The sequence below is a fragment of the Protopterus annectens genome, chromosome 9.part0, assembly GCF_019279795.1.
Source record: "Protopterus annectens isolate FY-2018-M chromosome 9.part0, PAN1.0, whole genome shotgun sequence".
NCBI lineage: Eukaryota > Metazoa > Chordata > Ceratodontiformes > Protopteridae > Protopterus > Protopterus annectens.
This window is the reverse complement of record NC_056743.1, coordinates 444,061,960-444,086,810: the sequence shown is the minus strand read 5'-3', so window position 1 is coordinate 444,086,810 and position 24,851 is coordinate 444,061,960. Positions and strand designations below refer to the sequence as shown.

General features: G+C 37.6%; 1 protein-coding gene across 2 annotated transcripts in view; it reads right to left on the bottom strand.

Moving 5' to 3' along the window:
* Nucleotides 1-24,851, bottom strand: part of IKBKB (inhibitor of nuclear factor kappa B kinase subunit beta) — a 1,482,168-nt gene that overhangs the window by 793,770 nt on the left and 663,547 nt on the right. For both annotated transcript variants that reach the window (XM_044082985.1, XM_044082984.1), the window contains one exon: nt 10,341-10,465. In XM_044082985.1, coding sequence (XP_043938920.1) covers nt 10,341-10,465 — 125 coding nt within the window. The remainder of the gene's footprint in view (nt 1-10,340; nt 10,466-24,851) is intronic.

The window sequence follows — 24,851 nt, the reverse complement described above, 5'->3', positions numbered from 1 at the left end:
ACATCACACCATCTTCAGGAAACCATGTTGGAAAAATACATTGTTGGAAGATAGCAGCATGCATCCCAGACATATATTTTGCAATATTATAAAAAGCCAATATATTAGAATTGACAAATTATGTAAGGACAGTGAAGATAGGTTCATACAAATATCTAAATTAGAAGAAATGTTTTTAGAGAGAGGATACAATGGGGATTTAATTCATTCAGTAAAACAGTCCCTTCAATCATCTCAAACCTCAGCTACACATAGAACAAGTATACAGCAAGCTCAAGGGAGACACCGTTCTAATAAACAACTAATACCCTTTCAAACTAGATATACTAGCGACAATAGATCCATTATTGATATCATACATAAAAATTGGCATATTCTCCTGACTGATGAAGATGTAAAGAAGCTAGTGGGAGAAAAAACGATATTTATATATAGTAATAGTAAGAATTTAAAGAGACTACTATGTGTAGAAAAGAATAATGATAATGACTATAATGTAAGAGATATGACACAATTAAATCATATGGATAGATTGACCAGATATAATAAGCCAGGGACATATCCATGTAACACATGTAATATGTGTAACTTCATTTCGAAAGATATAAACTTTACACATCCAAAGATGGATGTTATTTTTGAACCACATTTTAGATCTAGCTGTACTAGCTCTAATTTAATATATTTAGCAAATTGTCAAGACTGTGAGGCATTCTACATAGGAATGACAACTTGATCCTTGAAAGAACGTATATACAATCATATATATGATATTAGGAAGAATGACCAGAAGAATGCTTTAGCTAAACATGTTATGAACAACCCTGGTCACAATTTTAAATTTAGAACGTTACAGCTAGTTCATTCAAATAAAAGAAAGGGAGACACTTTCAATGAATTAGAAAGTATAGAATTAGAATGGATTATTCGTTTTAAAGCACACTACACCCCAGGTTTGAACCAGTACATTAGTATTAGATCAATACTTAAAAAGAGAAGCTTGAAATGAATTATTTAGACATCACAAATAAAATTAACTATATCCCAGTATAATTCAAAATAATATAATTTTAAATACATATACAAATATACATATAATTGTTTTGGATAATCTGAGTTTTTCTTGGGTCTTTTTATTTTCCTTTTTATACTACAGAAAAAGTTTTATAAATAAAATATTACTATATTATATAGAAACTATATGAACACTTATTCATATATTTGTTTATGGTTTATCATTTTTTCATGTCTTTTAGTATATAATATATACATATATATATATATATATATATATATATATATATATATTTTATCCTTTTTAATTCATATATCATAATATCATGAATATTTTAAAATAGCTATATACATACTGCTGCTATCTAAATTATTGGAATTGGACCTTGGTGTTTATGTTTTGTTTCTAGTAACTTAAATACATGATATAAAGAACATAAAAGTAGTTGATTATACCTTCTTTATCTCCCATGAAGTAGTTTTTGTGTATAAAAGAGACCTTGGAAGTTAATACACATATATATTATTTATTCCCATCTATTTCTTCAAAAACATTATATAATATATAACTTCATAAAAGGTTTTACTTACATAATGATATAGTCACATTTGTATCTACTGAAAGACTGAATTTCTATAAGTGGAATATTAGATGGGATACATCATTTTTTCAAATAAATATATATATTTTTTATATGTTCTCAAAAAATTTTTAATAAATTATTCATATATATAATAGAGAACAAAATATATATTTTTCATATTTGTATATATAGAAAATTTTTAATATTTAGATATAGTATAAGATGATATTTATTCTGTACATATTTTTGCATTTTTATATAATTTTATATATTTATATTCAATATACCTCTGGTCTTTTTCCCATTTTTTATACATTTTTATATTTTTTCCTATGAATTATGATATAAGTGAACATTAAACAACATATAAAAAAAAAAAATTTTTAATACATAGCCATCTAAACACAACATAAACTAGACTACATATAACCTAGTTTTTTATTCAGTACATTTACTAATAACATCATATGAGAATGATAAATATATAAAAATGTGTTTTTTAAATAGACTCATCACGAATACTTATTTTATACAATACATATACATATATATGCCTTTATGGGTTTTAGTTCTATTTTTATATATCGTTCACTGTGAGTTACCGTTTAAACAGACATGAGTGTCCTCGATATACATCAGTTTAATATAGGTGTATTCAGACGAGACGGTCCTGGGAAATTACATATTCTCTCATGAAATATATAATATGTATGGATGAAGAGTTACCTTTATTGTTATTTGTACATTCTCATGAATGATTTGCATCTTGCGTGCTTTTGGTTTTTTGACAAATGATATACACATATTCCTCAGATCAGGTCCATTTATATTATACTACGAATGTTTGAACATGATGATTGACATACGTAAAGGTTTTGTTTTATTTTGATATATATTTTATTTTTATATGTCTATATATTTTCTCTGAATGTGATTCTATATATAACGGATATCAACTTTCACTTAGAATAGATATAAATAAATGCTCTTTATACATATATATTTCCTACAGTAACAGACATGTATTCAGCGATATATGTTTCACGGAATATGTGTTGAGCTGTTCTATTTTATATTTTGAGACAGCTACGATCATTTTTAGAATTGTACTTACATCTTACAACTACAATTTGTCTTTTACAACAGGCTTTAGCAATTAATTGTTTAAGTGAATAATTGAGAGTGATGATCATCACTTAGTGTTGATATATAAGGATGAAGTTTTGTCATAATTCATTAGATCTGAAGAAGCGTACAGTCCGTACGTGAAAGCGCTCATCATTTTTCATGTTTTTATCCAAATAAAGAAGTTGTTTGCTGCATTATCGTGGTGGTCTTCATACTGGTTTTTTCTGCAATACTCACTTGGATTTAGTGGTGAAGACCTTTGGAGGCTAGCCAAAGTTGTGTATACTCCAGCTACTTTAGAATGGGGTTCAGCTGATGAAACCAACAGACGAAAGTTATAAGTCAGTAACTTAAATGCTAAAAGGACATTCTGAATGGCAACAATAACGGCAGAAAGATTTTCTTTTAATCAGTGCAACCATAAAATCAGTGATATTGTAACACAATATGCAAATTAAATTAAGTAATGTGCCATGAACTATGAAACTGATGCAAAAGCAGATATGGTACTAAGAAATTACTTTGTTAGTAGAATTCTTTGTCAAGTGAGATTAAATTATTATCCAAATTGAATTTAATCTTTTCTAGAGCACTTGAAATAGACCGGGTATAGAAACAGGTGACAGAGAATTAACAGTTAAGGAAGCACAATGTACAGCTTCATATAATACACAACACTCCTTTCAAGTTCTCTGATCAAGAATTCTGGACAAAACTACAAATAATATGGGGACAATGTCCCAAAATCAGGGACAAATTTTTAAATATTAATCTAGTTCACTTAAAGTTATCAGAACAACAGATTTTGTACTAACTTGCATTTCTGAATAAGACATCTGAAATTCTAATGTATTGCATTATTGACTGACTGTAGTCTTCGGAGAGTTTCTAAAAAATCAAAAATTTATGAGGGGAAAGGGCAAAAAAATGAGACAAAACTGGGTATGTTTCACGAAATCAGGAATGGTTAAGAGGTATGATTCACAAAAAGTTGACATTTAGTCAAATAACCAGAAGCACAACTATTTTGTCATCGCAATAAACAAAAGTGATGTACTTACCTTACATTAGATCCATGTTACCTGATTTTTGTCTGGTTCAAACATATGAGTTGTTCATATGAGTTGTTGGATTTGAATGGATCAGACCTTGGCACCAACTTTGAAGCTTCTTCTGATTCCTCCCCTAGCCATAATTCCCTAGGCTCCACCTTAGTTGTTCAGATAGAGTGTGGCCCCCCACTCTTTGTGATACATCAAAAACATGCTATAAAAGGAAGCATCCTAAGAATGAACCCCTAAGTCAGATCGTCCCCAAGTTGTCGAGGAATAGTGGGTGCAGTCGCATATGACTGTGCACAGACAGGGAATAAAAGTCCACTCAATCTTCTCAAAGCCATAAGTGACAATTTGGAAGGAGGGACAGAATTTGAACCAGATGAAAATCAGACAACATGGATCTATCGTTATGGTAAGCACATAATTTTCATATCCAATGTTGTCTATTTATGTCCATTTCAAATGTATGGGAAAGAATCTCAAGCTGTCAAACTGGGTGGAATCAAGGAAGGAAATTCCTGAGTATGGTGGAGCCAAATGAAGAATGTGATCTAGACTGAGTATCCAGCTTGTAGAAGGGCACAAAGGTGTGTACTGTAGCCCAAGTGGCCATGGCACAAATGTCATCAATGGCTAGTCCTCTGTTAAAGTGAGATTTTGGTTTACCTGATAAGGGTAAATTCTTATTATAGCAAAGGTGATGCAATCTGGCAGCCATCTGGACATCTAACCTTAGTAACTGCCTTCCCCAACTTTGCTTTAGAAAATGAAATGAACAGTTGATCATCTTTTCTGAACTGTTTTATTCTGTGACTATAGAATCAGAGCTGCCTGTATTCATCTAACATATGCAGCAAATATACTTCTTTGAATACTTGGGGAAAAACACAGGCACATGTATAGATTGACTTAGAACAATCTCAACTCCAAGATGCTGATGTGAAGATATCATCTTAGGAACAAAGGAATAAAGGATGTAATAGTTCTAAGAAAAACTCCATCTTTGTGAAATACTAGATACGGAGGCTTACATGAAAGAGCCTGTAACTCTGATATTCTCCTGACTGATGTCACTGCCACTACAGAAATTGTTTTCCAAGTAAGAAATTTTAGATCTGCTGTGGTTGTGGGTTCAAATGCAGCCTGTGCCATAGCTTGAAGCATAATGGTGATGCCACATGGAAGGGATGGGTGTCTAAAGGGAAGTCTTAGCAGAAAGGTACCTTTCAGGGAAGCTTTGCAAATTTTCAGTGAAGATATTGGAATATCTTTATGACCAACTTAAATATTTGAAAACTGCTATCAACTGTACATTCATGGTGGCAAAGCTGGACCTTTTCTCAAAAAGATCAGCTGGTTTGTTTATACAGAACTTTCATAAAACTAAACAAGAGAGATTTGGTATATAGTTTGGCACATCCTGTACATTTTCAGAGCCACTTCTATTTCCAGGATTGCCTTATTTTGATGCATTTCCCTACCAGCTACAGGTTAGGTAATATAATGGTAAACAAGTAAGAAGACAAAAAATGGAAATAGCGCACCAAGATAACCGCACTTTATTTGATCTCCAATAAAAGCCACAGATAATCCAACAGATCAACAGATTTAGTCTCCAGATCTCTGTTGTCCTCATTTTTATACACTTCAACGTCCAGGTATTGCAACCTGTCAGTTGAGGTCGTGAACCTCAAAAAATTAGTGGTGCTATTGATGTAGTCAAGAAATTCTTTTAATTTCTCATTGCCTCCTGTCCAAAAAATTACAATGTCATCCAGGTAACGTCTGTATAGAGACCAATATCGCTTGTATTCCGAGTTCAGGATGAAATTGGATTCCCATCCTGCTAGTACAATGATTGCTACCCCTTTTATTTGTTGGTAATATTCTCCGTTGAAGGTAATGAAGTTGTACTTCAATACAGTGTCTGTAAGTTCTACTATAGCAACCTTTTCTGCATGTGTGAGGGTCTTGTCCAAAAAAATCATGTCTTCAAATATTCTCATCCCCTCTTGGTGTGGTATGCTAGTAAAAAGGTCAACCACGTCTATTGTGACAAAGATGAGGTTCTCGGTCAACAGGTCCGGTGTAATGTTTCTTAATAGGTCCCATGAATCTTTCAAAATATATTTATTGTTGTTGCAAATATGTTTGGTCTTGAGATCCACATATTTAGCCATGGGAAGTGTTTTAGAGCTGTCAGCTGACACTATAGGTCTTAGTGGAGGGTCACATACATTTTTATGCACCTTTGGTATGCCAAAAATTATTGGGATCTTAGGTTTCGGTACATACAAAAACTTGTGCATTTTGCTGTCAATGCTTTCCTCCATAATCATATTGTCCAAAACCATATCAATTCTTTGGTAAGCCACGTTGATCTCATTTATAGATACACTTCTGTATTTACTTTCCTCCCTGAGAATGCTGTTCATTTTACTTTCATAGATAATGTTGTCCATGATGACAACCCCCCCTCCTTTGTCTGGCTTCATAATTCTTATTTGAGTGTTACTTCTTAAATCATTCAAAGTTTCGTGTTCTTTTTCTGTAAGGTTGTGTTCCAAGGTGTATTGTTTGAACTCCTTTCTGATTTCGTTTTCCAACACTGTTTCCAGGTTCTTGATTTGAGGATGAAGTGGGGGGGTTGTAGGTACTGCGCCTAGTAAGGGCAGGATGTTGGGACTCAAGAGTTCAATGGCATCGGAGGAAGTGTGGCTTGCAAATTGACCTTTCTGAGAAATAGCTTCATGTCTATAATGGTTTGTACCAAATCCCCTCGAGTACTAGGGATGTACTTAAACCCTTTACTAAGTAGGTCAAAGTGTGCTTTATTGATAGTAATGTTGCTGAAATTGTATATTGAAAAATTCTTGAGGGAGTGTGTGGTGCCTGTTTGTAGAATCTCATCCACTGTATCTACAGCAAGACAGTCAAAGTGATCTAAAATGGGGGTGTTGGTGGGGGTGGGGGTGTGGGTGATGTTTATTGCTACCTCCCTCTCCCCCTTCTCCCTCCCCCCCTCCGAAAATTCTGAAAACCCTGTCTGTTTCTGTTTTGGTAGTTTTGTGGGTCTTCATTCGCTAGAGGTGGGAAGTCAGTGTCATAGTTGTCCCTATCTTGTTCCCCCCTCCAAGTGTCCATTTGGTAACTGTTCCCTCTCACTTTGCCCAGCCTGGTTCTGACATTGTGTTCGTTTTTCTTAGAGGGTGGTTGTGGGTAACTAACATTGTTCTGATAGTCCTCTATGTCCCTTTTGAGCTTATTGATTTTTCTCTGTTCTAACATTTTGCATTTCATATCTATGTCAGATCTTAAACTGTAATATTTATCTCTTTCTTGTTTAATCTCAAAAAACAGGTCATGTTTAATAAAATTATCTAACACCAAAATCTCTTCTTCTAATTCCTCTAAAGTCTTGTTGTTCTCTTTGATGAGCTCGAGGATTTCAAGCCCACATTTGTTAAAAATATCAATTAATTCTTTGTGGAAAACAGTACCCGGTTCTACATTGTTTGGGTACTTCCATACCCTGAGCCCTTTCGGTACAATCTTGTGTTTGATACATTCTATTAAATAACAGTTTTCAGTACATAGTGTTTTGTACTTATGCATTAATTTTGATAATTTTTCAATTTTTAAACCATAAGAATCACCATCATGTGGTGTATCATCCTCTTTAGATTCAAAATTGAGAAGATGAGGACATTTCAGCCAGTCTAATATGTTGTTACAGTTAGAGGAAGTGGAAACAGTACCTGAGGCATTCTTGCCCGATGTGTTCGCGTTGGGAACACTAACATTGTTCATAACCCCTGTGTGAATGTTCGTATCCGATGCTGTTGAAGGTCCCAGAAGCATCAGAGTAATGGCAGGATCGAAAGTGCCACCATTCGGTTCAGCCTCTTCGAGCGACGTGGAGCTGGAGTCACAGTGGTGTCTTTTTCTCTTCTGTTTCAAACCACCAAACCTTTCGGTCCCTTCCAGTATGCTCCCTACGTCGGTAGATTTCCTGCTAATCAGCGTGGTGCACAGTGGGGTTAGAAGTTCAATCAGCTCAGTGAGCTGCCCGATCAGTTTCCGTGACTGTCCCACTTCTTCGCGGTTGAGAGATGGTGGGCTATTCTCCATTGTAGGGCACCAAAACTGTAAAATCCAAAATAGGCGCCCAACCACGAGTAAAACCAGTAAGAAGACAAAAAATGGAAATAGCGCACCAAGATAACCGCACTTTATTTGATCTCCAATAAAAGCCACAAACAATCCAACAGATCAACAGATTTAGTCTCCAGATCTCTGTTGTCCTCATTTTTATACACTTCAACGTCCAGGTATTGCAACCTGTCAGTTGAGGTAGCATACGTGAACCTCAAAAAATTAGTGGTGCTATTGATGTAGTCAAGAAATTCTTTTAATTTCTCATTGCCTCCTGTCCAAAAAATTACAATGTCATCCAGGTAACGTCTGTATAGAGACCAATATCGCTTGTATTCCGAGTTCAGGATGAAATTGGATTCCCATCCTGCTAGTACAATGTTGGCGTAGGTGGGTGCACACGCCGCACCCATTGCTACCCCTTTTATTTGTTGGTAATATTCTCCGTTGAAGGTAATGAAGTTGTACTTCAATACAGTGTCTGTAAGTTCTACTATAGCAACCTTTTCTGCATGTGTGAATGGTAAACAAACTACACACCTTGATATTCCTGTTACAGATTCAAAGGATTCTCATGCATCTACATAAAACAAAAGTAAGCACCTGAGTGTAGGTCAAGCAAAGGGTTAAAATACACAAAATATAAAAATAAAATAAATGCAAAAAGCATTCGGTGAATGACAACCAAAAAGATATTACTAGTGTTATGGGCAATAGCACTTCATAGTTCACATTTGCAAGATGTTAAAATGCAAACCGAATAAATCACAACAGCATTCCTTACTGCAAACAGCAAACCATACAAGCCAGAATACAAATTATGCAGAACAGCAGGTGTCTTCTCAGAAACACATACCCCTAGATTTCACTGCCTACAATAGACATTCATAATACCCATATACTTCACATACTGCACAAAATACTACAATTACACTCCAAAAATGGGGAAAAGACAAGCTTATTAAACATCTTTCGAACCTCAGAAAGATGCTTACAAGATCTTGTTTTAGGGATTAACAGGTGTCAGTGCTGACTGGCAGAGAACACTGGCAGAAGGAAAAACAACTTCTGAAAGTTGTTAAAACGTCATTCTGCCACACTTAAAAACAGAACGTGTGGTGAAACAAAGTGCTAACAGATTATAAAGCAGTTCTTTCTTCAGGAGGAAAATGTTTCGGCCTGCTTTGGACAGCACTAGTGTTTTACCAACTTTCATCACTTTTGTCCCAAAACTGGTAGTACATGGAGCAGACAAAGCTCAAAACACTGCAAAGAATTATGACTGGGACACCAATCATAACTCTGTATAATGAGTTCTGGACATGGACACCAAAATTCACTTCCAAGGTAAATTTCTTGTCATCCATGTCTCAAACATATAAAAAGCTAGTTATGATTCAAGACTCATTCACATAGTCCTTTATACAATTGATTACTGGTATTATTTACAAGAATATAACGGGTAACCATGTGAAATGTCAGGACCCGCTAGAGAGAGTCCCAAAATGCGGGGACTGACTGGCTGAAAGAACAGACTTGCATACACTAAGTCAGAGATGCCATCTCTTAGAATATTCCCTCATTTCCGAGGTATGGCAATCTCGTAGTTGGTATATATAAGTTCAGGGGGAAGTGCAAGGGGGCTTCTCCACCTGCAAAAAGACATTTTAAGGAGAAGGGTGATTTTTGAGATTTGGTCTTCTGTGTTTTTGGTCTTTTTTTGGCACTTGGCATTTTGAGGGCCAACACTTGAATAGGGACACAATGTCACTAATAATTTATTATACTAAAATAGATTCATCATTCTTTGCAGCTCATGATTTGGTACTGCACTAAAACAAAAATATGTAAAAATCTGAAACACAAAATGGACCCAAGGCATGCTTGATTTTTTTTTTTTTTTGGGGGGGGGGGGGCTTCTTGTCAGGCAGTGAAAGGTTTATGCATAGCTTACACACAAGGCATTGTGTTAACAAGTACAACAACACGCTAATGAGCAAACTGAAAAACTATGAAAGTGCATCTGAGGTAGGTAGATACTTCAAAACTTTGTAAGATGTACACTACCAAGTCAGTAAACCTAAGACAAAATTTTGTCACATTCCACCTAAATGCAATGTTTTGTACTGAAGTTCATAGTTTAAGTTTGATTCAGTGACCCATCCTCTGTACTACAGAATATGGCCAGCTGAAAAGTCCATAGGTTAACATTTTCTGCTGAAATGTTTTGCTGGAAGAACCACTCTGATACAGGAGCCCTACTGTCTACAGAAATTCAATTTCACTGTGCACTGACCAGCATTCAAATGCCTAACATAGACACAACCTTAATTACAACATTGGTGGACTAACTACTTGCACATTTTAAGGAGCAAAGGCAAAATCTTGTAGAAGAACATACCACTGAACTGGCTGCCAGTTTGGCAAAAATGGTCGGAATCCGGTAATACACTCAAATGCCAGGGTGCCAAGGCTCCAGTAGTCGACTGTCACTGTGTACTTCTGCTGTTCCAGTAGTTCAGGTGCCTGAAAGGATAAAACAGTCACCAATCAGCATGAAACGTTCTGGAAGTGAATACCTCATATACTGCACTAGGTATAAATAAACAGAACACCGCTGACAACACTCTAGCCAGTATGTAAAGGGTTGAAATGAAGTATAAAAATGTCCGATTTGCAAGAAATGACACGCTGTGTTGTACAAATGCCAGTGCCAGTGTATGCATGTCTCTAACTGAAATGATTATACTGATGTTTCACTGGTCCTATAGCCATCTTTCTGGGAATGTCTGCATAAAGCAGATCATGTTGTCAGTGCAGCCTGAACAACAACCAGCAGACACTGCTGCTTTGTGGCCTAGAGTGGAAGGGTAAGGCAAGGGACTAAACAGATGTAATTCAACAGGATTTGAAGATAAGGCAGATAAGTCATCAATATAGCAAAAGCATCATAAAACTACAGGTAATGCAACTGGTACACCACCTGTACAAAGTGTATGGGTAGTACACGTGGTATAGGTACAACACCAAGAAATGAATAAAACTACCTGCAGTGTGTTTCTGCACTTACAATAACAAGGCCTAGATATATTACACTGAACACGCTACTAGATGTCAAGGCATCAGCTGCCAACAGCAAACTGGACAGGCCCCCTCTAATCTAATAATGCTCCTGCCAATAATGTGAGTGGTATCAATATAAAAATTGTTTTACTTCTGGGGGCCAAGCCCTCCTGCATCCCCAATGTGATGGACTTTACTCCTCCCATACTTTAATATACTAACTGCACAGTTACACAGCTGTAGAGGAATCAGAAACACCCAAATCTGATGGAAAAACAGCTCAAACAACAACACTTACCAAGGTAGATGGGTAATGTAAAATTAGTCTAAAAACAACACTTCTGGGAAATTAAGATTTCATAAACAGAATTCCAGTAGTTACATTTTGTCAAAAGATGTGTTTTTGTTGGGTCAGAGACACAGTAGATAAGCATAAAATATGTACTCCTAGTGTTTCAGCCAGCTTTCAACTGGGCGTCACTTGAGCTATACGAGGGAAATGGAATGTTTTGCTACTACTGAAAGTTATTTATTTATTTTTTTTATCAAACATACTGCTGAAAGTACTTTCTTTTTCAAAAAAGACACATACACACCATACATGTAGATTTGTTACGCTACAAATAAGAATCCAAAGAGTTATTTACAGAAACTCAAGTTGCAAAAACAACAGTGCTTTCTATTTAGCTCACATTTTTTCAGACATTTAGGCCCTTAAGGTCTATATTAATACACTCAGGTTAGAAAGTGCCAGGACAATGCCATTTTTCAGGAGCTTGGGTTAGCTTGTAACCTTCCACTATATGGGCAGCATGATGCAAAAAGTGTGTTGTTCCCATGATACCCATAATCCTGTACTCGGTTTATGATATAAATGAATTGCAAATAAATTATGAAAACCTGTCTACAGAGAATACATGCAAATATTACTAAGATGCAAGATAAAAGGGAAATAAATGGAGCATACCGATAACTTTCCCATGAATATTTCCCTCTAAGATAAACTGAGGCAAATTGTCCATTTTCTGAAAGGTCCTGACAACTTAATGTGGTTGGCACTATAGTACTGCTGCAGCAAAACTCTACATAGAAAGACCCACTTAAAAAATTAAAAATAACATGTCTTTTCCCTAAGGATTTTTATGCAGCCACCCCTGCACAGCCCCAGCTGACTAAGGCACTGCTCTTCTGACGGTATAACTCATTCTCAATGAACAGGGTCTTCTTGGGTGAAAAGGAATGGCATCATATATACTGTTCATGTGGGATACTTCCTCAGCATACCACTCTACCCGATCCTGGACAAATGGACTTGGGCTAGGACATATCACCCAACCTATAACCTAGCTAGTAATGAGCTCCAGGTGGAGTTTCTCTGGCCTTAATCACAGAAACTGCAGTGTTAATAGAAATACCCATGAACAAGGTAGGCCAACTAAAGTCCCTTTCTTCCTGCCACTTTCTGGTACTGGATCACTCAAGCTACCATTTGAAAAAAGTTGTCAGCACTGCAGGTGGAGCTTCATCTCAGTCTGAGAAAGGGAGTCTTCAAAATTAACATTAAATTAACAGCATTTTCCGTAACACATTGTGTACCTTAGAAGCTGTCCAGACAGAGGTAAATTTCTGCACTTTGGGAGGCTTCATCCACAAGTAATAGAGAGCTGGCCAATGAGTATACAGACCATTATTGTAGACCCCGCAGTCCTCAAGCTCAATTCCACTTATTTTCCTTTCCTTATGCTACCCCTAACATAGTGTCCAGTAAAATGATCTTGCTATACACCTTTCAAATCTATCCTGGCATGAACAGTGGACAGTCATGCCATGCTGCAGTAAGAAAAATAAATGTGCAGTGAAGAGGCAATGCAAAATACTCTCTTAAATGAGGACTTTGACGATTAGCTAAAAATCACGTGGACAGGCCTACTGGACACAGTGTCCCTTTTCAGAGATGACTTTGGATCGATATCTGATTACACAGTAGGCAAATACAGGCTGTGGGAATCAAACCCAAGACAACTGTAGGGTCTGGGTCTAGCAATACAGAGTCTTAGGTCTCTGCACTAAACTGCCAGATAATTTAAAAGCATTTTGAATCTTGGAACCTGTATGATGGTGTTTAATGTGGAGAGGTCTGCAATGGGTCGCCAAGTGCCCTCTTTTCTGGGTGTCAGAAAAAATCGTGTGTGTAGGAAAGTACACTCATTGGAGTTAGCCTTTTAAATTGACTCTCCCCTGACTTTTGTTGTCTGGATTTAGGTGGCTTATAAAAGAAGGGTCCTGGTTAAGCTGGATAATTTCTTTCAAACGTGAGTACTGGAAACAGAAAAAGCTTTCCTCCTTCATCCATCTTTTTGAAAACAACTGCAGAACATTCCCAAACAGTAAGTCTTTACCTTAGGAACATTTAGTACCCAACCTTTACCATCTTGTACTGAGGGCTGAAGCCTTAGCCAAACATGTCTCCTTGTGACAGAACCAGTGGCAGCTGCCCTAGAAGCATCATCCACAGCAACATGTATTAGGTCTGGCTATCTGTTTGGCTGAACGTAGCATGGCCAAAAGGCAAGCTTTATTATCAGCATTAGGTATGTTAGCTATAACTTGTCCTGTATTGTCAAATATAGATCGTTTAGGTCCAAAGGTGATCAGTAAGCCTGAAAGCCATTAAACCCTGTTTATAGTTGCAATTTCCCTTGTAATAGTCTAGTGTTAGTTACTTCTGAAATTTACTCAGACTTGTACTTTATAAATTAATTTATGTGTGTCGATATTCAGTTTGTGTAATGACCCTGTTTTGGGTTTATTTGTTATAAAGTGGTGCTATGGAAGTCCTTTCTGGTGGTGAAACTTGAAGTTTGTTGGAACTGGTACTGAATTTTCTTGGTTGCCTCCTTTGTTAGTACACTTGCATGCTGGTTCTTTGTTTTTTTCATGCGCAAATAATATTTGACCCATAGTGTCTGAAACTTACCCAGAGAATCCTACCAGTGTTATCAGGTTTAGAAACAGGACTTAACTTTCAACAAAGCCATGCTGGTTTTGATCTAATATGCCATTTTATTAGTGACATGATGATTGTTTCAGAGGTCACATGCTAAGTTTGATCAGTTTTATGTTAGAAGGATCTAACTTACATCCATCTTTGTGGACAGGAGCTATAGTGGTTTATTCCTCCAGAATTATTCATCAATGTTTTACAACATTGGTATTAGACTATCCTTAATCTTGCAGAAAAATGATTCCCATGGTATTACAGATCCCAGCATGTTTATACAGCAGGTTTTTATTAGTGCATTATAATTTCATTTTCACTAATTAAAGGGACTATTATATTTTGTTACTCAAAGGACACTGCTTCTACAATATTTTAAAGTACAAGCTGAAAAGCCCGGAAAATATTTCTGCAATAGCTCTTATTTTTCTGAAAGTTTTTCCCTTTTTTGTTAAGATGCAGCAGCACTATGTTCCTGCAATATTAGAAACTGAAAGGAATTAACACTAAGCCTTGCATCGACCTGGTAGTACACCTCACACAATTACTTCATTGTTTGGATGCCGGCATTGAGGAGGATTATACATCACCACATGCATGTATTTTTTTTCTCCAGGCAGATGACCATCAGTTGCCACCAGCTCCTGTCCTCATTCACTGGGTCTATCAGACATGCCTTAGCCTTCCTGGGGCCAAATCCGACTCACAACCTGAGCCCGTGAGGAGATCTAGTACACTGCTGCAGAGTCACTATGACAGCCTTGTAGGCTCTGCAGTCACTGCCAGGCTTGTAATACTGCTTTACTGAAACGATCCAAGACTGCCTCCCTTTCACCAAGATGGGAGAGGCACTGTTGGCCGCTCACTCCCAATCCTCCCCCTAGGGTGCAGTAAGGGCTTTATCCCTCTGTGCCACTGGCCTAATCATTACCACGTGGATATTAAGCAATGTAAATGATGCCTTTACTTGCAAGTACAATGTGAATAGAGGAGAATTATAGCACTATTTATAATCATGATACAAATTTGACTGTCTGGCTATTGTAATGCTGTGATGAAGCCACTTTAAGTCATTATACTATGTCAGTATAGTTTTACATCTTGCACAAGCAGTACGAATGTAGCATCTTGCATTGTGCAGTACTGAAGGACAGTAGCTCTAGCCTAAAAACATTTATCCTGAAGAGTTCAGGCATGAATGCACCTGAATGTTACAACTAATCTAAATGAATTATTGAAGTACAGAGCTCAGATATTCACAGTGGTTTTACTACGTGATTCAGTCAGAGATATGAAATTAGAGATAAGACCAAAATGCAGGGTATCAGATCACGTGTGAGTGTAAATGTCAAAATCAGTAACAGTGTGTGCAGTATACTATGTTCCCTCTTCGACACTGCACAAGTAGCCCATTTCAGCTTGTGCGCAGGAAAGATGTGACATGCTTGTTCTTCATTATGTTTGCACGTAGTACAAGGAAATGATGCACTACACCTATTACATGCTCTTTAACCTCAGCATTTAAAGCTCTTTCTAGCACTACATCTGTAGATAAATCTGTCTGGTGTCAGTGGCTTATGGATTCATCAGTTACCATAATGTAACTGATCTGCTAACAGGAAAGATGATTTTTTTTTCTTTCACAGAGCAAATCTCTCTGTCCCATTACTGGAGTCAATCTCTTTGAATTCACAATTTATCACATGAGTATTGGAGACCTGACAAACTGAAAAAGCATGGGGGTAGTCCCCGAAGCATTTCCAGCTGTCCCTGAACCACATTTCTAGCAAAAAATGGAAGAGCTTGGGAACATCCTACTTATTCTAGCTGGGTTATAAAAAAATAAATAAAAAAACACCCCATCCAAAAAAAAATGAAATCACCTGGAAAAACATTATCTTCAACCAGACCTCAGGGGAGATCTGAATATTTAATTCAGTCTCCCAGCCCATTTTACATTTATTAGTAAAACGTGCTTTGGAGTCATAAGGAGCCAGGACTGAACTCTTAACTTTGATCATTATCAGTGATGAGTTATCCAAGAGCCTAACAGAACATCAGGTAGTGTAAGAATGGAAGCCAGAAGGCATCTGGTTTATTGAAATGGTAATGCTAGTGGTACAAGCTTCACTTCTCTGTGTGTCATCAATACACTAAATCTTGAAAATCAGTCATACAAGTGGGTTACAGTGAAATAAGTTCTGACTTGAGACTGCTGTACTGTTTTGAGGAGCTTCTCTCTTCCCCAGGGTGGTTCAACTGTCAATTGTACATATATAAGCTTGGAGGAGTGGGGGTGCAGAATCTCGTGTGTCCCTGCAAAAACAAAATTTAAGTGGTCCCATTACTCTGAAGATTAATAGGCAATTTTCAAAAATTCATGATCAATGAAGGGCATCCCAAATGACTGAGTTTCACTTCCATAATAAAAGCCATAAGCCTAGAGCATTTGGTGGGGGGTTGGAAACTGTAAACAGACTGAATCATAGCACTGGAACCAGTGTTAATGGGGTTTAAAACAAGCACAAAAACAGATCTGAAGTTGAACAAGTATCCTCAAGTAACTAAATTCATAACAGAAAAACTACATATGGTACTAGCTGTCTATTACTTCAAGCAGTACAAGGGGTCTCTGCCAATTCAATCAGTACGTAATCAGTCTTCTTCACATGCAGTAGGCTCCTGTTCTTTTGACCAGGACAGGGATTTGCCTTACAAACACTACAGGATACTGCCTCATTAAACAGTATGGAGGTTGCTTCAAAGGAGGAGGAATGGGGAGTTTATTTAAACTGTACCCCTTTACAGTGGAACTGGAAATTAAGTTGAAACTGCATCATAATTTAGATTGTTTCAGTTTCTTTCAAAGGGTCAGCAAGTCACCATGCTAATAAACACTACAAAATCTGCAGTAAGTAAATTGTGGAGGTTGAAGCAGGTAAAAATAAAGATAAGATTTTTTATTAAGAAACATCTGAAAAATGGCAGTACAATTCTGGCAAGTCAGAAATTAAAATTAAAGATGTTATCTTTTTAAAGAATGTGCTGTGAAAATGAAAAAGTAAAGGGTAAAACAGTGAAGGCAGCATTTTTCAGATGTACTATCAGATAGACATGACAATATCCTTTAAGTACTAAGGGGAAATAGAGGCACCGAAAGACGAAATGAGTAACTGTTAAATCATTTGCAATCAGGAAAGGTCCTTAACACAGAAATATTCAATTTAAATAAACTTGAAATATAAAGAGAAAATTAAACAAGAAGAAGTTAACCATGAGTCACAGAAGTCTGAATGAAACTTGTGTGTGAATACTTCTAAGATGGCTGCACACTGATCAAGAGCTTAGCTGCAGCTCTCCCAGTGTGAAAACAGAACCTGAGAAACAGCAGCCAGTGATACTGTCAGCTTGAGTAAAACATGTTACTGGCTACTAAGTACACTGCCTGGATACCTGCAAAGAAGAAACAAAGAAAATCAAGTACAAGAGTTGAAGCAAAAACACTGACTGGGAAGAATCTTGCAGCTGTTCAGCAAAAAGCAGTCCAAGCTCCAGTTTTGGTGCAAGAAAAAATAAGTCACGTGAGCTCAGAGCTGATTAAAATAAAACACTGAAGGAGTATATATTAACTCAAATTAGAAAAGGATGGAAGAAACTTTAAACAGATATTCGTGTAGGGTTGCCACCTATCCATTTTTTTTTTCCGGACTATCCGGAAATCAAACTGATTCTCCGGCAGTCTGGGAAATACTGTACAAACTCCGGTATTCTGTTTCAAAAAAAGGAAACAGGCTATCAGAGTTTGTTAAATCAGCTGATTTACTACGCTTTTTTACAGAAAAGCATAGTAAATCGGCTGAAAGAATGCATCAAGAATGGAAAAAGAGGGTGTTCCATCCACTGATGTCACAGTGATGTCACAAAACAGGCGGAGCAGGGGCTAGGATTACTACCTGTCCTTCTTTGGGCAGTGTGTGCTGTGAAAACAATTAAAAAATGCCAAATGTCCTGAGATTTTAAGACAAAATATATTTCTCAAGTTTTATTTAATAGTTGCATAATGCAGTTATTTTGTATCTGGAACACGGACATATTATATAGAATAGCATAAGTAACTCAAATGCTACAAAAATAAGTGTTTATTTTGACAAAAACGTGAAGTTCTGTCCTTTGCACTCGCTGTGGGTATGTTTTTTCCTGTAAAATATCAAATTTCTACAAAAAATGTCCCACTTTGGCCATTTGAAAAGGTGGCAACCCTAACTGGGGCGGGAGAGGGGTCGGGAATGAGCGGGGTTATGGGTGATGTGAAGGGTGTGGCCTTACTCTGGTTTCAGCCACAATGAAAGGTGGCAACTCTATAATTCACATGAGCTGGTAAAACTGCAAAAATTAGAGGCTGAAATGAAGAAAAGACTGGCTGATTATAAGACTGCTCAAGTATAGATGTTTTAAAAAAACAGAATTAGAGGACACAGCAGGCAGCAAAAATTTAAGATCTTCTGCTGTACCAGAGAAACTAGAAGGAACAGACTGTATTGATTTTATGAGGGCACAAATAAGCAACTGGACTTGCATTCCACAGGAAGAACTGTTAACTGAATGGGCACACCATGTGTACACTTTAAATCTGGATGTGAGGAAAACATCCAAGACTTTTATTAGTAAACATGCAAAGCTACTAGCAAAAACAGTAGATGCTGGCAAAACTGTAGTAAAAGAGTAAAGTATTACAAGGTGGAGACAGTAGAGTATTTGTGGAAAATGATTATCATTGGAGGTTACTAGGTGAATGGCCATAGGGCCCTTACAAGCCTGACCAAGAGATTATCCCAAAGAAAAGAAACCTCTGTAAGCACATGTCGCCCCTGTCAGAGAGGGACATAGGTGGAACCCCTGGAATAAATTTGTGGTTTCCCATCCACTCATCAAGGTTGCGTTTGAAAAGGGTCAGTGACATATTCTGTTTGACATGTTTGGGAAGTCTATTCCAGAGACAGGGCAGCCTCTGGGAGACAAACCTGTCTCTCCAACGGGTTTTATTGATGTTGCACATTAGATATAGGTCTATCAAGCAGGTAATGCATGAGGAGTTAGACTTACGGATATGGAGCATCTGTAGTAGGGCAGGGTCCAACACTGCCTTGTAGGCGAGACACAGGTCACCTCCGAGCAATCTGTATGATACTGAGTAGAGTGATAGTGATTTCAGCCTATCCACATAGGACAGGTGTTGGAGACCATGGATTCTCTTTGTGAGGTATTTCTGTGGCCTTTCCAATTGGTGCAGGTGTTTGGAGAGGTACATACCAAACGGGGCGTTATACTCAATTACAGGTCTAATGAGGGAGGAGTAAAGGGAGGTAATAACCTTTTTTTCTGGATGCAATCCCTTTACTTATAGGAGTACAACAGGTTTCTCTAATTTATTCCTCAACTTCACGGCCCTTTTCCTCCCTATTTACATTGTCCTCTGTAAAGCAACAACAATAAAGCATTTACAATTTTTATAATTCCCCTTACTTCTGTAACAGAAGCCTACCTTCTCATACTGTGATGGTTTCACTTACAAAATGATTCTCTCATGTTCGAATAAAGCTTGCTGGAGTCACCCAATTACTGACATCATTGAGGCCAGGCAGTGCAGGTACTTTTTTTTTTTTTTAAATCAATTCCCTCCCCCAAAGTGACATCACCACAGCCGTCATCTGATTCTAACTAAAATAATAAGACCCACCCATTCTGTGATGTCATGGCTCCCGTGTCCTTCCCCCAGCCTGAGTGTTGTTTATTTTATTCAGTAGTATTGCAGTAACACCGATGTTTGGAAACACAGAAATGTGGTATGCATACTTGTACATTGTGCACGGCAAATGATGCTTAGGTGGTGTATCGCTTGCATACTTCTCTGTTGTATTTGCACCAGATACTGCTAGTGTGCAGTGCGGGAATAGAAAGATTAAAACATTACCCTGGTATCAGAGGTGGCAGTGCAACAAATTCATAGTGGCTTAACATGAGAGTAGCTCTTAAGCAAGCACCATGTGAAACCTGAACAAGCACCTAGAATTATTCAGTGCAGCTTCCACACCTTAAGTCTGAAAATGAATTCACACACTCACATGAACAGGAGTAGCTGCATATTGATGGCTAAAGGTGTATGGGCATGTCGGGTGGTTACTACACTGCAAAACTGGTATGTAATGGAGATATTTGCAAGGCATGAGCAAACACACCAGTATATTAAAGCTATAGCACCAATTGAACTGGAGGCTGGCAAATAGATTTAGTAAGGGATTTTGTCCATGCACAAATATTTCAACAGTGATTCTTTGCAGTGGCATCCATTATCTGATTCAAGGTAAGTTAACCTTGATGTCCTTTATTTAAAAAAAAAAAATCAATAAAAAATTTACTTTGTTATAAGTGACTTCTGGACACAAGAAAAAAGAAGGGGAAAATATAGCAATGTGGTTTATATGTACAAAGACAAATCCAGGGACACTGCAAACGTTTTTTTTGCAAACCAACCAATGGAGTAAAAACATATGAAGGCAAATACTGCATACCAACACACTTTGCACATGTAAATCTCAATTTTTAACAAGGTAGAAGCATGAAGTGATACCTTAACACTTAAATTAATAAAGATCTAAACTGGTTAATAGTATAAATGTTTTATTCTTTAGCTCCTTGGTGCAAGACCTTACTGGATGTGATTGCAATCAAGTAAGGCCATGGCTATAGTGCAGCAAAAAAATGTCCCCTCTAACAAAGGAAATGCTAGAGCAAAGATTAAATTACATGAGTCATGCACCCTGCTGAGATCTGCCAATCAATGCAATTACCAGGTCAAATTACCCTCAGGACTTTGACAGCTAGGAAAGCTAAGTGTTATGGGGGAGGGGAGAAGTAAATGGACTGGAATTCATTGTCTCACAAATTAGTGCCATTTAAACTAAATTAGAAAAAAAGGCAGCAGTAAACAGCACTTTGAGTGTGTTCTGTGGCATTTGCACTGTTTCTGTTTTAAGTAGTCATCCAGCAGCAGGGAATGTTACCTGCACTGTTCTATTTTACTCAGTACTTTGTACGCATGCAACATCTATGAAATGACAGGAACTTTAGGCAAACGGAGGCCTGCATGATGTAACATTTTTGAGCCAAACAATGATTTCTGGGATACTGGATGGCAACTTGATTTATCCAAACCACGTCAATATGCCAGCCTTCAGGTGGTCAGAGTCTGGAATTACATATAAAAATATTTAAAATCCTGTACATAATCCCAGAGTGCTGTTAAAGTGTAGGAAACATCATGCCATGATGTTTTAAACATGTTTTCTGAGTCTGTGGGTGCGATACTCCTTTATGAACTTATTAGATGGACCAAGTAAAAGGCTTTTCTGACCACTGGCGCCACATGATGGTCGAATGTGAGATTGTTGTCAACCTGAGTACCCAGGTCTCTCACCACATGTTGAGTGCTTAGGGGGTTGCCGTTGATGTGTTAATCAACAGGGGCCATGTTTTTGCCAAATGGTATGATGATACATTTTTTTAGGTTCATAGGTAGGTACTAGGCTATCTGCCCGAAGGCATTTATAAGCCTAGCCAGAATGTGTTGGCTTTCACTACCCCCTTAGATTAGTTCCCTATGCCTCTGTCCAGCAGAGCCACTGAAGTGATTCTGTTTCCCATCCACTCGTCAAGATTTCTTTTGAAGAATAACTTTAATTCCTTCTTCACCAATTCTATACAAACTCTAGCCAACCAACTATCTCCAGATACTTCTAAACTACCTCCACATACCTTAATAAACACTATCCCTCCCTTTAATCTACAACCTGTATCTACCTCCTTTATACAATCTCTTCTCCATAAACTAAAACCTACTACCCCTTCTGCAGACAAGCTTCCTGCTGAATTCTTGCAACTAGCAGCAAAATCCATTGCTTACCCTGTCTCTATCCTGATAAACAGATCAATAAAAGAAGGTATTTTTCCAACAGTCTGGAAGATATCTCATATAATACCCCTACATAAAGGAGGCAAATCTTATGACTTCTCCAACTATCGTCCCATAGCACTTCTATCCCCCATAGCCAAAATCATGGAGAAATGTATACATAAACAACTACTCAACCATCTCCTCCATAACAACCTTCTAGCTGACACTCAACATGGTTTCAGACCTGCCCACAGTACCACCACAGCTTTACTCTCCTTTACCAATACCATAAACTTCAACCAACAACAACAAACTTACATCTTCTCTTTTCTTAGACCTATCAAAAGCCTTTGATATGGTGAATCATTCACTTCTTCTGCACACACTAAAATCTCTGGCCCTGGATCCCTCTTCCATAACCTGGTTTGCTTCCTATCTAGATAACCGCAGCAAGCTGTTCTCTGGAAAAACTCACTATCTGCTCTCCTCCCTATTTCTTTAGGAGTACCACAAGGGTCTATCCTTGGCCCTCCTATTTTCCATCTTTATCAACGACCTCCAATCATCTATACCCAACACCACCTGCATACAATATGCAGATGATTCCACCATTATTTGCACTGCTTCTTCTCAAACTGAACTCCAGACTCAAACTCAAACAGCCTTCTCAACTGTTGAACAGTGGTTCTCCAATCGCTGCCTACTCCTTAACCCTAAGAAAACAAAATTATTACTCTTTTCACCTACCGTAAATCAACTTTATTAAACTTCTCTATTACAGCAACTGACAACACAATTATCTCTCCTGATTCCACAACTAAACTTCTCGGTGTTATTATCGATAACAATCTTAACTATGATACTCAAATCAACAGTACTATAAAAGCAGTTAATAAGAAAATAGGATCCCTGTACAGAATAAAGCCCTTCCTCATACCTGAAGCTAGGACAACCTTAGCCCAAACACACCTTATCTCTACCCTTCTGTATGCCTCCCCATTTACACTAATCTATCTAAAAGTAACCTTAAGAAACTTACTACATCTTATCATAATATTGCCAGATTTGCCACCTCATCCCAATTCAGAACCCACCACTGTCTAAACCTAAAACAACTACACTGGCTGGAACTCCCTAACAAGCTCATTTTTCAACAACTTTTAATAGCACACAAAATCCTATACCAACCTTCTAAAACACCAGCTCTTTATACCCTCTTGACTCCCTACATAAACCTGAAACAACTCGTTCCTCTGAAAAACTACTTGTTAATATTACCAAAACTAATAATTCTGCAGGCAACTGCCTTTTCTCTAACTCAGTAGGTAAAATATGGAACAATCTTCCATCTGATATCTCTTCTTTGTCCACTCTTCCACTCTTTAAGAAACAACTATTAAGACACTTTAATAAATTCTGGCTTTGCTCTTGTACCAACCCAGACTAACCTGTATACACCTTACTCTATCATAAACCTTCCTTAACCACTTTGACCCTTGCCTCTACGTCAACTCTCCAACTAACAAATTTTCCTTATCTTAGTAAATATTACATTATTCATTTTAACTTTTCTGACCTTCCTTTTGTATTGCTAAGAGTTAACCTCTAACTTAAACTCTTTCTAATTTAGCCTTTTCTAGTTAGTCATGAACTAAAATATAAGTGATTATATAACACATTAGTTCTAAGCAATATTTGTAATTGTAAAATTGTTTTAGCCCTGGAGCTTTTCTCCACAGGCCTTTTGTCTAAGTTAGCTTATTTCGTTTTTTAAGATCTATAATATGTGTGATTACATATCATTCTTCCCATTGCATAACACACTTTTACTATGTATTATTTGTATTTGTAAGATTTTTTTGTACCTCTGGAGCTTTTCTCCCTGGGCCTCCACTGAAAATGGACATAAATCCAGTTGGACTAGCCCGGTCAACAAATGTAAAATAAAATAAATAAAAAAAATGTTAGTGAGGAGCTCTGCCTAATGTAGACTGGGATCTTGTTCCAAAGGATGGGAAGTCTCTGGGACAGGAATCTATCCCTCCAGCACGTCCTATTTATTGTTGTGGTGAGGTTTAGATCCCTAGAGCGTGTGGCTCACGGGGATAAGGTTTTCTTTAGGTGGAGCATGTCCATCAATTCTGGGTTGGACATGGCCTTGTAAGTCAGGCAGAGATCACCTCTGAGTAGGTGGTATGCAACCGAGTACAGCTATAATTTCTTCAGTCGAGCTGCATAGGGCATCTGTTTGAGGCCAGTGATCCTCTTGGTGAGGTACTTCTGTGGTCTTTCCAGCTGTTGCATGTGTCTTGTAAGGTACATCCCAAATGGGGCGTTGTTCTCTATGATGGGTCTGATGAGTGATGAGTAGAGGGGCACAATGACCTCTTTTGATCTGGATGCGAACCCTTTTTTGATTAGGTGGGCCACATAGAAGGATTTTCTAACCACTTTGGCAATGTGATTTTCAAAGGTGAGATTACTATCTACTTGGGTCCCCAGATCCCTTATTAGGTCTTCCGTATTTAGGGGACTACCACCTATGTGGTAGTTTGTGGGTACTTTGTTTTTTCCTATCGGGTTGACTATGCACTTTTTGGCATTTAGCTTGAGGCCATGATTTTGACACCAGGTATCTGTCTCAGTGAGACCCTTTTGGAGGATGTCTATGTTAGCCGGAGAGTCAATTATAGCCCCTAGTTTGCAGTCGTCTGCGAACTTGGTCGGCCATAGTCCTCCTGTGCTTGCCTGTACCTCTGAGAAGTATATGCTGAACAGGAGGGGTCCTAGGACTGAGCCCTGGGGAACTCTATTTGTAACAGATTTAGAGTCTGACCTAGCTCCCGCAACTCTCACCATGTGGGTTCTGTCCGTGAGCCAGTTGGCAACCCATCTTGTGA